We start from the raw sequence: 15,969 nt of genomic DNA on the forward strand, positions 1-15,969 counted from the left end.
ATTCCTAACGCCTTGGGGATTCATCGTGTTCTTCAATCACTGCCACCTAGTTAGAAAAACTTTGTGATGAACTAAAACATGCAGTGCAAGGACAAGACGTTACCTGAACTCTTCTCAATGCTGAAAACTGCTGAAGTGGAGATAAAGAAAGAGCACTAAGTGTTGATGATCAATAAGACCACCAAGTTCAAGAAGCAGGGCAAGCCTAAGGACAAGGGTAAATTCAAGAAGGGTGGCAAGAAAGCTGATGCGACTCCTAAGAAACCCAAGGCTGGCCCTAAACCTGATACTGTGTGCTATTACTGCAAAGAAGAGGGACACTGGAAGTGGAACTGCTCAAAGTACCTAGCAGATCTGAAGAGCGGCAACATAAAAAATAAAGGTATATCTGATATACATGTTATTGATGTGTATCTTACTAGTTCGTAGTAGTGCCTGGGTATTTGATACTAGTTCGGTTGCTCATATTTGTAACTCGAAACAAGAGCTACAGAATAAACGAAGACTAGCAAGGGACGAGGTGACGATGCGCGTTGGAAATGGATCCAAGGTCGATGTGATCGATGTCGGCACGCTCCCCCTACATCTACCATCGGGATTAGTTTTAAATCTGAATAATTGTTATTCGGTGCCTGCATTGAGCTTGAACATTACATCTGGATCTTGTTTATTGCAAAGCGGTTATTCATTCAAGTCTGAGAATAATGGTTGTTTGATTTATATGAATAATATCTTTTATGGTCATGCACCTGAGATGAATGGTTTATTCTTGTTAAATCTCGATAGTAGTGATACACATATACATAACATTGATGCTAAACGAAAGAAATTAAATGATAATTCTACATACATGTGGCACTGTCGTCTTGATCATATGGAGTGAAACGCATGAAGAAACTCCATTCAGATGGATTACTTGAATCACTTGATTTTGAATCACTTGATAGATGTGAAGCATGTCTGATGGAAGAAATGACTAAGACTCCATTCTCTGGTATTATGGAGCAAGCTACAGACTTGTTGGAAATCATACATACTGATGTATGTGGACCAATGAGTGTAGCATCGCGCGGTGGTTATTGTTATGTTCTTACTTTCACAGATGATTTGAGTATATATGGATATATCTACTTGATGAAACATAAATCCAAAACTTTCAAGAAGTTTAAGGAATTCCAAAGTGAAGTAGAAAATCAATGTAACAAGAAGATTAAATTTCGACGTTATGATCGTGGAGGTAAATAACTGAGTTATGAGTTTGGGATGCATTTAAAGAAATGTGGAATACTTTCACAGTTGACACCGCCGGGAACACCACAACGCAATGGTGTGTCCGAACGTCGTAATCGAACTCTATTGGATATGGTTCGATCTATGATGTCTCTTACAAATTTACCATTATCTTTTTGGAGTTATGCATTAGAGACAGCAGCATTCACTTTAAATAGGGCACCATCTAAATCCGTTAAAACGACACCGTATGAATTATGGTTTGGAAACAAACCTAAGTTGTCTTTCCTTAAAGTTTGGGGTTGCGAAGCTTATGTAAAGAAGTTACAATCTGACAAGCTCGAACCCAGAGTGGAGAAATGCATCTTCATAGGATATCATAAAGAAACAATTGGGTATACCTTCTATCACAGATCCGAAGGTAAAATCTTTGTTACCAAGAACGAATCCTTTCTTGAGAAGGAGTTTCTCTCGAAAGAAATGAATGGAAGGAATGTAGAAATCAACGAGGTTACTGAACCTTCTCTTGAAAATCAGAATAGCGCAACACCAGAAGATGTTCTTGTGTCGCCTACACCGATTAGTGAGGAAGCTAATGATCATCAAACTTTGAACGAAGATACTACTGAACCTCGCAGGTCGACGAGGGTTCGTGCCACTCCTGATTGGTACGATCCCGCGTTAAATGTCATGATTGTGGACAACAATGATGAAGACCCTGCGACGTATGAGGAAGCAGTGATGAGCCCAAATTCCAACAAATGGCAAGAGGCCATGAAATCTAAAATGGGATCCATGTATGATAACCAAGTATGGACTTTGGTAGACTTACCTGATAGCCGCAAGGCTGTCGAGAATAAATGGATCTTCAAAAGAAAAACAGATGCTGATGGTAATATTACTGTCTATAAAGCTCGACTTGTCGCGAAAGGGTTCCGACAAATTCAAGGAGTTGTCTACGATGAGACTTTCTCACTCTGTGAGGATATTGTTAGCAATAGCTGCATTTTTCGATTATGAAATTTGGGAGATGAATGTCAAAATAGCGTTCCTTAATGGTGACATTGAGGAAGAGTTGTATATGGTACAAGTCAAAGGTTTTGTCGATCTTAAAAATGCTGACAAGGTATGTAAACTTCAGCGATCCATTTATGGACAGAAGCAAGCATCCTGAAGTTGGAACCGACGCTTTGATAAGGTGATCAAAGACTTTGGATTTATACAAACCCATGGAGAGGCTTGTATTTACAAGAAAGTGAGTGGGAGCTCTGTAGATGACATATTGTTGATTGGGAATGATATAGAACTTCTAAGTAGTGTCAAAGGCTATTTGAATAAGTGTTTTTCAATGAAGGACCTTGGAGAAGCAGCATACATTTTAGGCATCAAGATTTATAGAGATATATCAAGACGCCTAATAGGAATTTCACAGTGTACATACCTGAAAAAGATTCTAAAGAAGTTTAGAATGGATGAGAGCAAGAAAGGGTTCTTGCCCATGTTACCAGGTAAGACCTTGAGTAAAACTCAAAGTCCAGCTACATCAGAAGAAAGAGAAAATATGAACTAAATCCCCTATGCCTCGGCCATAGGCTCTATCATGTATGTCATGCTGTGTACAAGACCTGATATCGCACATGCTGTTAGTTTGAACAACAGATATCAAAGTGATCCAGGAATGGAACACTGGACAGTGGTCAAGAATATCCTAAAGTACTTGAAAAGAACTAAGGATATGTTTCTTTGTTATGGAGGTGAGCAAGAGCTTGTTGTAACCAGTTACACCGATGCTAGTTGGAACACTGATCCGGATGACTCTAAGTCTCACTCCGGATACATATTTATTTTGAATGGTGCAGCAGTAAGCTGGAGGAGTGCTAAGCAAAGCGTTGTGGCGAAATCTTCAACTGAATCAAAATACATAGCTGCTTCGGAGGCTTCATCAGAGGCGATATGGATGAAGTGTTTCATTACTGAGCTTGGTGTGGTTCCTAGTGCGTTGGACCCGATGACCATCTATTGTGACAAACATGGATGCCATAACCAATGCACAGGAGCCAAGGTCACACAAGAAGCTGAATCATATAAAGCTACGTTTTCATTCTATTCGTGAGTATGTCGAAGACGGCGATTTAAATATTTGCAAAGTACACACTGATCTGAATGTGGCAGATCCGTTGACTAAAGCTCTCCCTAGAGCGAAACATGACCTACACCAGAACGCCATGGGTGTTAGGTAACTTACAATGTAATCTAGATTATTGACTCTAGTGCAAGAGAGAATGTTGGAGATATGCCCAATAGGCAATAATAAAGTGGTTATTATTATATCTTTGTGTTTATGATAAATGTTTGCATCTCATGCTATAATTGTATTAACCGGAACATTAATACATGTGTGTTTTATAAACATAAAAGAGTCCCTAGTAAGCCTCTTGTTAAACTAGCTTGTTGATTAATAGATGATCATAGTTTCATGATCATGAACATTGGATATAATTAATAACAAGGTCATATCATTAGGTGAATGATGTGATGGGCATACACCCATAGTAAGCATAACATATGATCAAGTCATTTAGTTATTTGTGCTTCAAGCTTTAATATGCATAGTAGCTTAATCCTTCGACCATGAGATCATGTTAATCACCTACATCGGATGGATACTTTGATGACACCAAACACTACTTCGTAAATGGGTTGTTATAAATGTGGCATTAAGTGTTCGAAAAGTATAGGGTTGAGGCACATGGATCAATAGTGAGATTTGTCCATCCTAATGACAGATATATATACTCTGTGCCCTCTCGGTGGAATGACATCCAATTAGCTTGCAATCATGTGAGTGGTTCACAAGGGATATCATATCACGGTACGAAGAAAGAGTACTTATGAGTAACGAGGTTGAACTAGGTATGTCGATACCGACGATCAAACTTCGAATAAGTAAAATATCGCGAGACAAAGGGAATTGTTATTTTATGTGAATGGTTCTTTCGATCACGAAGTCATCGTTGAATATGTGGGAGCTATTATGGATCTCCAGGTCCCGCTATTAATTATTGATCGGAGAAGAGTCTCGATCATGTCCGCATAGTTCTCGAACCGTAGGGTGACACACTTAAGGTTTGATATCGTTATAAGTAGATATGGAATATGGAATGGAGTTCGAATGTTGTTCGGAATCTCGGATGGGATCCAGGACAATACGAGGAGTTCCGGAATGGTCCGTAGAATAAGATTCATATATAGGAAGTCACTTTCTAAGTTTGGAAATGATCCGGTGCATTTATGGAAGGTGCTAGAATATTCTAGAAGACTCCGAAATAAATCACTATGGAAGGTGGAGTCCCGGATGGACTCAACCAACCCTAACCAGCCAACCAAGAGGGAAGGTTGAGTTGATGGTGGACTCCACCACCTTGGCCGGCCAAGGAAGAAGGAAAGGGAGCAATCCACTTCCCCTAGGTTTCACCCATATGGCAGTTTTGGAGTTGGACTTCAATTTGGTTTTGGGGAAAATCCTAGGGGGTTCCACCTATATAAAGAGAGGGAGAGGGCCGGCCACCTCTTGAGCCGCACCACCAAAGGGCACCCAAGGACGACGCCCCAAGTTCCCCCTCTCCCAAACCCTAGCCACTCCCTCCTCCATATTCTCCTGTGGTACTTACGGCGAAGCGCTGCCGGAGATCTCCACCACCACCGTCATCACGCCGTCATGCTGGTGGGATTATGAGGAGGATCTACTACATTCGCTTCCCGCTGGAACGGGGAGAAGGACGTCGTCATCAACACCAAACGTGTGCCCGAGTGCGGAGGTGACGCCCGATTGTGGCACCGTCAAGATCTTCTACGCGCTTTTGCAAGCGACAAGTGATCGACTACATCAACCACGAGATCTATCTCGTTAATGCTTAGCGATCTTCAAGGGTATGATGATCTTCACCTCGTTGCTACCATCTACTAGATTAGATCTTGACTTGTTATACGTTCTTGCGGTAGGATTTTTTTTTTTGTTTTCTATGCTACGAATCCCTACAGAATACTAGTTGATCATTCCTAACATGGTATCAGAGCTCTAGGTTTAGCTCTTTACACGCTGCAACTCTGTGCTCGATCCGCATCGCCGCCGATGATCTTTCCGGCCGCCGCTGCTCCACTTCCTTCTTCCTCTCCCGCTCTCGTCGGGATCGAGTTGATTTCCAAGAAATATTGGACATTTCCGTCGGTTTTAGAGCTCCAAATCGGGCTCAAGCCGCTAGGTCCCGTCGGCCGCCTCTGCTGCCGCCCCGACCATTCTCAGCCCCGGTCGCCTCCGCCTCGGCAATGCCCGACCCATCCGCAGCCACCTCAATCCGTGCCGGCCCCGGCCGCCACCGCTTCGGGTTGTGCCCGCCCTGGCCACCGCCTCCTTGGGCCGTGCTGGTCCCGGCCGCTGCTGCCTCGGGCCGTGCCGCCGCCCCAGCCGCCGCTTCCGGCCCCAAATCGTCCGCCTTCTGCTCGTGGGTGGCGCTCGTGCGCCCGGGCTTGAGCTCTCCTAGATCGATCCAGTGATCTAAGGCAGTTGACTTCTAGTATCCCTCGATGCCTAATGATCTTTGATGGTACCAACTATGGAGAGTTTGCTGCCTTCATGCGCATTCACATGCGTGGTCTTCGGCTGTGGGGTGTTCTTTCCGGCGAGGTCTCTTGTCCGCCGCATCCCACTGCTCCTGCGCCTCCTACCCCGCCGTCAGTGCTACATGCCCTTGCTGATGATGCTACTCAGGCTGATCAGGGTGCAGCCAAGTCTGCCGAGGTTGCTGCTGCTGAGGCATATGAGGAGCAGGTACTTGATTTTTCAGAGGCTCTTGGTTCCTACCGTGATAGTTTGGCTGCTTTTACTCAGTGGTGTGATGAGGGTGCTAGGGATACTGCCGATCTTTCTCAGAGTGTTCAGCCACAGTTTTCTTCTGAGTTTATGGGCTTTGCTACCATCACTGGGATGTGGTACACCTTCGTCAACGCTATTAGCCTTCTGGGGATTCTCTGTATTTATCTGTGTTGCGTTAGGAGCATGATCTTCAGCAGGGTGATTCTACTGTTGATGAGTTCTACACCCAGTGTGCGGCGATCTGGTGCCAGCTTGACTCCCTTCGCAGTGCATTCTGTGGTACTTGCCAGTGTTGCCGGACAGTACGTTCAGATATGGATTTTCAGAGGATCCACGAGTTCCTGTCTAGACTTCGTCCAGAGTTTGAGCCCTGTCGTGCCCAGTTGTTTGCTTGGGGCCGTGTTCCTATCTCAGAGGTGTTGACTAAGCTCCGTGCTAAGGAGACTCGTCAGCGTGGTGCTGGTCTGCTTGAGACACCTTCTGTTCTTGCTGCTTGCACCTACACCGCCGCTTCTGCCCACACGAGCGCATGCTGCTACTGGATGAGCTCGCTCTTCTCGTGGTGGGGGTCACCCTCGCCGCGATCGGTTCTGCACCTACTGTGGTAGGCCTGGTCACCTTGAGTCGGACTGGCCGCCCTTCACCACCGGCTTCACCGAGCAGGATATTGCGAGGCTTCAGCGCCTCCTTGCCTCCTCTGGTTTTGCTTCGAAGGGTACTGCTGCCTCTGTGGCTGGTTCCTCTACACAGTCAGGTACATCCTCGTGGGTTCTGGATTCTGGAACTTCTTTTCACATGTCTCCTGATTCGACCTCTTCATCTTCCTGTTCATGTTCTTACTGCCGATGGCACTTCTCTTCCTGTTGCAAGTTGTGGCACTCTTTCTACTTCCTCCTTTTCCGTTCCTGATGTTTCTCATGTTCCCCGTCTTACCATGATTTTTTTCCAACGCTCAACTCACTGATTCTGGTTGTCGGGTCATTCTTGATGTTGATTCTTGTTCTGTTCAGGACACTCACACTCGGGCACTGGTTGGGGCTGACCCTCTGTGCCGTGACTCCCATGTACTTTGGGAGCTTGAGTGTCTTCATGTTCCTTCTTCTACCACTTCACCAACTGCACCACTTGTGCTTGCTGTTTCCACTACCGCCTCCTTTCAGCAGTGGCATCATCGCCTTGGTCATCTTTGTAGTTCTCGCTTGTCGTCTTTACTTTGTCGAGGTCTTCTGGGGACTGTCTCAGGAGATGTCTTGCTTCAGGGTTGTCAGGCTGTAGGCTTGGTAAACAGAATCAGTTACCTTATCCTACTAGTGGGTCTGTATCTCAACATCCTTTTGATTTGGTTCATTCTGATGTATGGGGTCCGGATCCCTTTGCTTCCAAGGGGGGCCAACGCTACTATGTTATTTTTATCGATGACTTCTCTCGCCACACTTGGATATATTTTATGACTTCTCACAGCGAGGTTCTCTCGATATATAAGCGTTTTGCTGCCATGGTCCATACTCAGTTTCCACGCCTATTCATGTGTTTCAGGATGACTCCTCTGGTGAGTATATCTCCCAGCTGTTGCGTGGTTTTCTTGCTGAGCAGGGCCCTATGGCCCAATTCTTCCGTCCTGGCGCCTATGCTCAAAATGGCGTGGTTGAGCGCAAGCATCGCCACCTACTTGAGACTGCTCGTGCGATGATGATCGCCACCTCTCTTCCTCCTCACTTCTGGGCTGAGGCTGTGTCTATTTCCACATATCTCATCAACCTTCAGCCCTCCACGGCCCTGCAGGGTGGTATTCCTCTTTAGTGTCTTACTGGCCGCGCTCCTGATTATTCGATCCTTCGTCTTTTTGGTTACGTTTGCTATGTTCTTCTTGCTCCACGCGAACGTACCAAGATGACTGCTCAATATGTTGAATGTGTCTTTCTTGGCTACAGTCCTGAGCACAAGGGATATAAGTGTTGGGATCCTATTGGTCGTCGGATGCGCATCTCTCGGGACATCACTTTTGATGAGTCCCGTCCTTTCTACCCTCCCTCCTCCTCTTCCTTCTCGGTGGATGGTATATGTTTTCTCTTGTTCCCTGACTCACCTCCTCCTGTGTCTCAGGTCCCTGCTCTGCCGAGTCCCTCACCACCTTCTGCTCCTTCTTCACCCACAAGACCCCCTTCTCCTCCCCCACCACCTTCCCCACCTTCCACACGTTCCTCCCCCATGTCACCTTCCTTGCCTACGGTGATCCCTTCCTACCTTTCACTACTCCCGCCGTCCACGTGATGACGATGATACTCCTCCTGACATGCCCTCCACTTCTGGCGTGATGCCCTCTCCACCTGAGCCGACTCATAATCTTCGTGCTCGTCCTCTTCCTCCTCCTGATCGCTATTTCCCCACTCACTACGGTCTCTCTGCTGTCCTTGAGCCGACATCTTATCGGGATGCTATTGCTCACCCCGAATGGCAGCTAGCGATGGCCGAGGAGATTGCTGCGGTGGAGCATACTGGCACCTAGGATGTTGTCACTTATTCCTCTATTCGTCCCATCACTTGCAAATGGGTCTACAAGATAAAGACTCGCTCTGATGGTTCTCTTGAGCGCTACAAGGCTCGACTTGTGGCTCGCGGCTTTCAACATGAGCATGGCCATGACTATGACGAGACCTTTTCTCCAGTGGCTGACATGACCACTGTTCGTACTCTTCTTGCTGTTGCTTATGTTCTTCACTGGTCTATCTCTCAGCTTGATGTGCATAATGATTTTCTTAACGGCGAGTTACGTGAGGAGGTATACATGCAGCCACCTCCTGGGTACTCTATTCCCGATGGCATGGTCTGCCGTCTCCGGCGTTCTCTCTATGGCCTTAAGCAAGCCCCTCGCGCCTGGTTTGAGCGTTTCGCCTGTGTGGTGACCTCTGCTGGTTTTATTCCTAGCGCACATGACCCCGCGCTCTTTGTCCACACATGTTCTCGTGGTCGGTCTCTCCTTCTTCTGTATGTCGATGACATGATCATCACAGGTGACGTCCCTGAGTACATTGCCTTTGTCAAGGCTCATCTTCGTGAGAAATTTCTCATGACTGATCTTGGTCCTCTTCGCTACTTTCTTGGGATTGAGGTTTCTTCTACCTCCGATGGCTTCTATATCTCGCAGGAGAAGTATATTCAGGACCTTCTCACTCGTGCCGCTCTTGGTGATGAGCGCACTATCGATAATCCTATGGAGCTCAATGTCCATCTCCGTGCCACTGATGGTGATCTTTTTCCGGACCCGACTAGCTATCGTAACTTGGTCGGGAGCCTTGTTTACCTTGTTGTCACCCATCCTGACATCTCCAATCCGGTCCATATTCTGAGTCAGTTCATGTCTGCTCCCACTAGTGTCCACTATAGTCATCTCCTTCGTTTCCTACGCTATCTTTGTGGCACCGTCTCCCGTCGTCTATTCTTTCCTAGTTCTAGCTCCTTACAGCTCCAGACCTACTCACATGCTACCTGGGCTAGAGATCCATCGGATCGCAAGTCTCTTTCTGCCTACTGTATCTTTCTTGGTGGTTCTCTCATTGCTTGGAAGACCAAGAAGCAGATCGTAGTCTCTCATTCGAGTGTAGAGGCTGAGTTGCGAGCGATGGCTCTCTTGACTGCAGAGGTGACTTGGTTACGCTGGTTATTGGAGGACTTTGGTGCTTCTGCTGACGCACCGACTCCTCTCTTGTCGGACAGTACTGGTGCCATCAGCATTCCACGTGACCCGGTGAAGCACGAGCTCACCAAGCACATAGGTGATGATGCCTTCTTTGTGCGTACTGCTGGGCAGGATCAGGTCATGGCTCTACAGTATGTGCCTTCCGAGTTACAGCTCCCTGACTTCTTCATGAAGGCCCAGACTAGAGCGCAGTATGGATTCTTTCTCTCTAAATTCAGTGTTGTTGACCCACCATGAGTTTGCCGGGGGGAGGGGGTGTTAGTGATGTATAGACCACTTTGTTGTGTATCCCCAGTGTATAGTGTAGAGGGGGGCTTTCCTGAATATTGTAACACATGTATATGTTGAATACTAGGTGCTCATTCCTAACATTTACATCTCAAATCAAATAGTTTGGCAGGTGGGAACACTTACTCTACTTACGTGCTCTCACACATGAAGCAACTATCCTGTTCCATTGTTTTTAGCTCAGTTTGGAATAAGCTTATTTTCTAACTGACCTAATTTCGATCGGCTCAAGTTTACCAAAATTTTACTCATGCGCCTTTCTAGCTTTGCTATAATACTCCTTGTGTGCATATGAACATACAAGTATACACTAATAAAACACATTATAGCCAACGCCTGATATGGCGATATTGAGTTCAATAGATAAGAGCTAAATTTTAAAACCTTGATGAGATGCTTCTTTCTTGATAGGACCTTTTTCTGGCTACTGTGTGATAACCAAGCATACCATTAAGCAGTATATTATTTGGAAAACCCATATTTTATAATCTTATATTTGCGACACTGTAGCAGCGAATCCTAACGACCCAGGCCGTCGGATGATATGAAATGAAAAAGGTTGGTCGGACATGTCTTTGATAGGAAAATAAATGATAATGCGTATATATACGATTGTCATCATTTGCGATGGTTGTTGTTTTGGTCATGGAGGTGCGAGGACGACGGCGCATCTTCGACTCACGCTAGTGTTTGTAATCATCGGTAGGTGATCTAATGGTCTATATGTATTTTTTATTACTTTTGAGCCTCATTGTAGTGTTATTTATGATTAATAAATCGGTGAAATTTTGGTAAAAAAGACACGCAGACTATCTGAACTAACCAGCAACGGCAGCACGTACGTGTGCTCCCAGCCATCCACGTCCTGCTAGCTCGAACAGCATTACATGACTTGTTCCCCATCCTCCATCGGCTCTATCACCAGCGAAAACTGGCGGCCACTTGCCATGTAAAGTCTAGACGTGCAGTGTTGAGTGCAGCGATGGAGATCGCCGAGACAACAAACTCGTGTGGCTGCGCCGTGCTTAGCCGCCGGCAGCCAAGAATGTGGATTTAAAAACTTCCAACTTGTTCATCCAAATGGCCAGTCTCCTACTTGTTCCACTACTAGTTCACTTTTCCTCCACCGCACTGGCGCACTCCATATCACAAGCTCGCCTTCACAGAGCGCATCCACCGTAATGGCTTCCAGCGACGCCGCCTGCCCCGGCGATGTCGAGATCGAGCTGTTCCCCTTCATCCGCGTCTACAAGAACGGCAGCATCGAGCGCCTGATCGGCACCGACACCGTGCCGGCGTCCTTCGACGACGCCACGGGCGTGGCCTCCAAGGACGTCACCATCGACCCGGCCACCGGCCTCTCCGTCCGCCTCTACCTCCCTCCAGCCGGTGGCGCCAAGAAGCTGCCCGTCCTCGTGTACGTCCACGGCGGCGGCTTCATGGTCCAGTCCGCGGCGTCCCCGACGTATCACCGCTACCTCAACGCCCTCTCCGCCCGCGCCGGCGCCATCGCGGTGTCCGCGGAGTACCGCCGCGTGCCGGAGCACCCGCTCCCCGCGGCCTACGACGACTCCTGGGCGGCGCTCGCGTGGGCGATTGACGCCTGCGCCGCCGGCGCCGGGCCCGGGGGATCGGAGCCGTGGCTCGCGGCGCACGGGGACGCCTCCCGCGTGTTCCTCGCCGGCGACAGTGCCGGTGCCAACATCGCGCACAACGTCGCCCTGCGCGCCGCCTCCGAGGTGCTCCCGCTGCAGCCGGGCGCGGCGATCGCCGGCGTGATGCTGGTGCACCCTTTTTTCTGGGACCCGTCGAACACCATGGCGCCGGAGCTGGAGGTCAGGATCCGCCGCGAGTGGGCGTTCACGTGCGCGCGGCCCGACGCCGACGTGGACGACCCGAGGATCTGCCCGACGTCCGCCGGGGCGTCGGCGCGGCTCGCGGCGATGCCGTGCGGGAGGGTGATGGTGGCCGTGGCCGAGGACGACTTCCTGGCGGCCAAGGGGCGGGCGTACCACGCGGCGCTGCTCGCGAGCGGGTGGCGCGGGGAGGCGGAGCTGGTGGACACGCCGGGGCAGGGCCACGTGTTCCACCTCCGGCGACCGGGCACGGAGGCGGCCGCCGAGATGTTGGACCGCGTCGCGGATTTCATTTCTCGTGCTTGACTACCCGTCTGAGTGTGACTGAGCGAGGCGTGTGAGCAGGATCTAGTATTCTCGTGGATTCATACACAAATAAAACTCAGTGCTTTGAAATATACGAGAAGTTCGTTTTATCTACATTGAGCGGTGCCATGCTGCGTGGCTGAATTCAGGTAGAAAAGTTTATCTACCGTTCCCCGCAGTAGAAAATAATTTAGGTTCCGTTGTCTTGCGAGTACAGTACGGACGTCCATAAAAAAATTTCGAACCTCGGCAATAAAGTCGAAAAGATTTTGCAGTTTATAAGGGAAATCGGCCGAAAACCATACAACACAACGCACCACGCCGGCCCCGAGGCCGTGCCCCCACACAAGTCGACGACTAAGCCGCCCTAGCGACCAAAGCCAACACCACAACACCTCAACGCAATACAGCGGAGGCGAACATCCGGAGCCGCCGCTCCGACATCCACGCCGGCCCCAAGGCCGCGCCCACAGACTAGCCGAAGACCCAGTTGCCCAAGCAAACGAAGGCCGACACTCAAACACCTCAACGCGGGACGGCAGAGGCGATGATTCGGAGCCGCCGCTTCGACGTCCACGCCGACCCGCAGGGCCGCACACCACCAAGCCGAAGAAGAAGAACGGAAAGCGCCAACCAGACGAGCAGACCAGACACCAACATGGGAGGTGAACCTCCACAACGATGCCTCCAAGGAGGGGAGCGACGACCGAGAGCGCCGCCATCGCCAGCAACAACCGAGGCCGGTGCAGGGTTTTCACCCGGAGAATACCAAACCCGAAGTCGTGTCTGCCTGTCCGTCGAAGTCGAGGCTGCCCAACCACCAAAGCTCACTCCACTGGTCCCTCCGGCCGAAGGAACATCCAAGGCGAGGCCACAAGAGGCAAACGACGCAAGAACGCCGAACTCGCCAGACCCCGCGTGGGATCTGGGGTTTCCCCCGGAGAACCTGGGCGGAGTTGCGAGAAACACCACCTCGACGACGACTTCAAGAAGGATGTGGCGCCCAAGGGCGTCACCGACGTCGGTCCCGATGGACTACCGAGAAGAGCTTTCGCCCGGCGATGAGTCGCAAGCCACACACACCCGCCCCTCAAGGGCCAGCCAGACCACCAACACCAACCTGCACGCAGAACGCCAGCCCCACGCGCTCGACGACCTGAGGCCACGGACGAAACAAGGCGCTGAGGCCAGGTTCGCCTCCCGCAGAGCCACCTCCTAGCTCGACGAGACGAAAAAGACCACCATCCGGGGCCGCCGCCCCGGCATCCGGGTACCACACGGAGCAGAAGCCGAGCGAGCACTCACCAAGCCAAATCGGCGACCACCGATGAATCCGTCAGAGCGAGGCAGCCTGGCCCCACGTCCATCGCGCCGCCACACCTAGGCTCCCCGTCGCTGCAGCGAGAACGCCGCCGTCCAGATCATCACCGCTGCCCGCGAGATAGTCACTGAAGCAACCAGAGCGAACCCGTGCAACTGCCACCGCGCGGGGAACCGAAGCACACCGCCACCACACTCCTCCACCAATCCACACGAGCAGAAACGACGCCGCCGCGAAGCTGAGCCACGGCAGCCGCCGGCCGGAGGTTCCACGCCCACCACGCTGGCGAGCCGCAGCAGCCGACGCCCAGCCGCGAGCCGACGCAACCCCGGTCGAAAGCTCCACGAGCCACCACAGATCTGGGCGCGGGGACCTAGGGCCACGACCGCACGCCCACTAGCCGACCTCGCCCGACGCTGGAGGAGGAAGCCGCCGCCCCGGAGCACCGCCGCCGCACGACCGGAGAGGCCTAGCCCGCGCACCTCCCTGCACGAGCTCCCGCAAGCCTCAGCGCCCGCCGCGGAAGGGGAAGACCTCGCCGCCGCCTACCACACGGGCTTCGCCCGGCGGCGCGCGCTGGCGGCGGCGAGGGAAGGGGAGGCGGCGAGGTGGGAGGGGCTGGGGCCGGCGGCTAGGGTCAGCCGCCCGAGTCGCCCGGTGCTGGACGACGCGGGGGCGAAAACATGGTAGTCTCATAGAGCGTCCGTTTTTAAATACAAGATCATTACAAAAACTAAATTTTATACAAGGCCGCCAACACTAACCAAAAAAATGATTACTCCTCCTTCCCGGTTCATAGAGCACGCGCTTATCTCTAGATCACAAATTTAACAAAATGTATATCATTAGAATTTTTTTGATAGATATAGTAACTTTTTTGTTGTACAATTGATATTATGTTTATCAAATTGATAACCTAAAAATACGTGAAAACTCTATGAACTGGGATAGAGAAGTAGATTTCTACCTCGATGCTTATTAATACGAATGTTGCATGCATTCATAGGCAAAGAGACACCACAACGGATTTAATTAGTAACATAAAAAAAGTAGTATGGATGTACCTAAAACTAAACTAAAATATATCTAGATACATCTATATTAGGGACTAATATAGATCAAAGAGAGTATTATTTATTACGGAGTACTTTACTTTGTTTTCTTAGTATATAAATTCTGAGTTTGTGGCCTTCTATACGAAGATGGAGGAAATAGTATAGCACAAGTCTTTGCGGAAATTCAATTTAGCTTTCGAGTGCATATGCTTACTCTACCAAAAAAGATATCGAGAAAAAGCTAAAATAGTTCAAATAGTTGGAAAGAAAGTTACCATCTCTTGATTGAAAATTGGTTCTCAGAAATCCGGTACGAAGTTAACATGATATTGTACTCCCTCCGATCCGTACTACTTGATGCTAAAATAGATGTATCTAAAACTAAAAGGTGTCTAGATACATCTATATTAGTGCCAACTAATATGAATCGGGGGAGTATATGATTTCTTTCTTCCATCTATCACAAGTAGTTCTGCAATAATTAGGTTATGTCTGATCAAGATTCTTTTGGCAAGGTGGTAGTGATAAAAAGAAATGTCGACTGTCTAAATAGAGTATAATTATTGTCAAGCAGGACATGTGATTCATGACCTTGAGGTCAAGAATAGAGCCGTTCTACCTAAATGGCTGTTCAACCTTCTTACCGAAGATGAGGTGTAGCAAACTCTTAAGAAAATGAAGTAATATCCTCATGTGCATTGTCTCAGGTAATTAAAAATTGGGGGACTTGCACTTCTTGGCTGGCCTAACGGTGACTAAGAAATACTTCTTCCTACATAGTTCGTTCACAACCAAGGATGGCTGGGAAATAAGGTTCCAAGAGGATAAGTGGCTAGGTAATGCTACACTCGGAGAATAATATCCATCTATGTACAATATTGTGCGCCACAAAAGCGGTACAATCGCTAAGGTGTTGGAAACTTCACCAGCAAATATGACATCGTATGAGTGTGACAGAGCGAGTGAGTGAGGCATGTCATTGTGTGAGTAGGATTTATTATTGAGTAAAATGCATCAGCGGTACCAAAACTTGAAGACCCAAATCGATACGGTCACCGAACTATCAATACACAATGTACGGTAACTAAATACGGTGTAGTATTCATATAGGCCGATAGTGCATTTTTAGCTTGTTTTACATCGTTATTTAGTTAAGTTATCAATGAGTAGTAGTAGGATTTTTGTATTTCACCGTGCTATCGTGTCCTTTTATGCTTGTCTACACAAGATCTCGAAATCATAAGGCAATGATGAAATATGAGCGAAAACTGTCATTTTCTAGCATTTTGACGTGATAGAAATCATTTTAGCACTTAATTATGCACCTGGGCAAAAGGACAATG

General features: G+C 48.8%; 1 protein-coding gene and 1 pseudogene across 1 annotated transcript; both read left to right on the forward strand.

The window, feature by feature from the left end:
• Window positions 1–5,821: 5,821 nt before the first annotated feature.
• Window positions 5,822–10,037, forward strand: LOC139835722 (uncharacterized; annotated as a pseudogene).
• Window positions 10,038–11,022: 985 nt separating this feature from the next.
• On the forward strand, window positions 11,023–12,360 carry LOC127334803 (probable carboxylesterase 12). The gene has a single exon (XM_051361340.2). The coding sequence runs from the start codon at window positions 11,270–11,272 to the stop codon at window positions 12,248–12,250; it is 981 nt and encodes a 326-aa protein (XP_051217300.1). The 5' UTR covers window positions 11,023–11,269; the 3' UTR covers window positions 12,251–12,360.
• Window positions 12,361–15,969: the final 3,609 nt, after the last annotated feature.

Source organism: Lolium perenne, chromosome 2, assembly GCF_019359855.2.
Source record: "Lolium perenne isolate Kyuss_39 chromosome 2, Kyuss_2.0, whole genome shotgun sequence".
In the NCBI taxonomy this organism is placed as follows: Eukaryota; Viridiplantae; Streptophyta; class Magnoliopsida; order Poales; family Poaceae; genus Lolium; species Lolium perenne.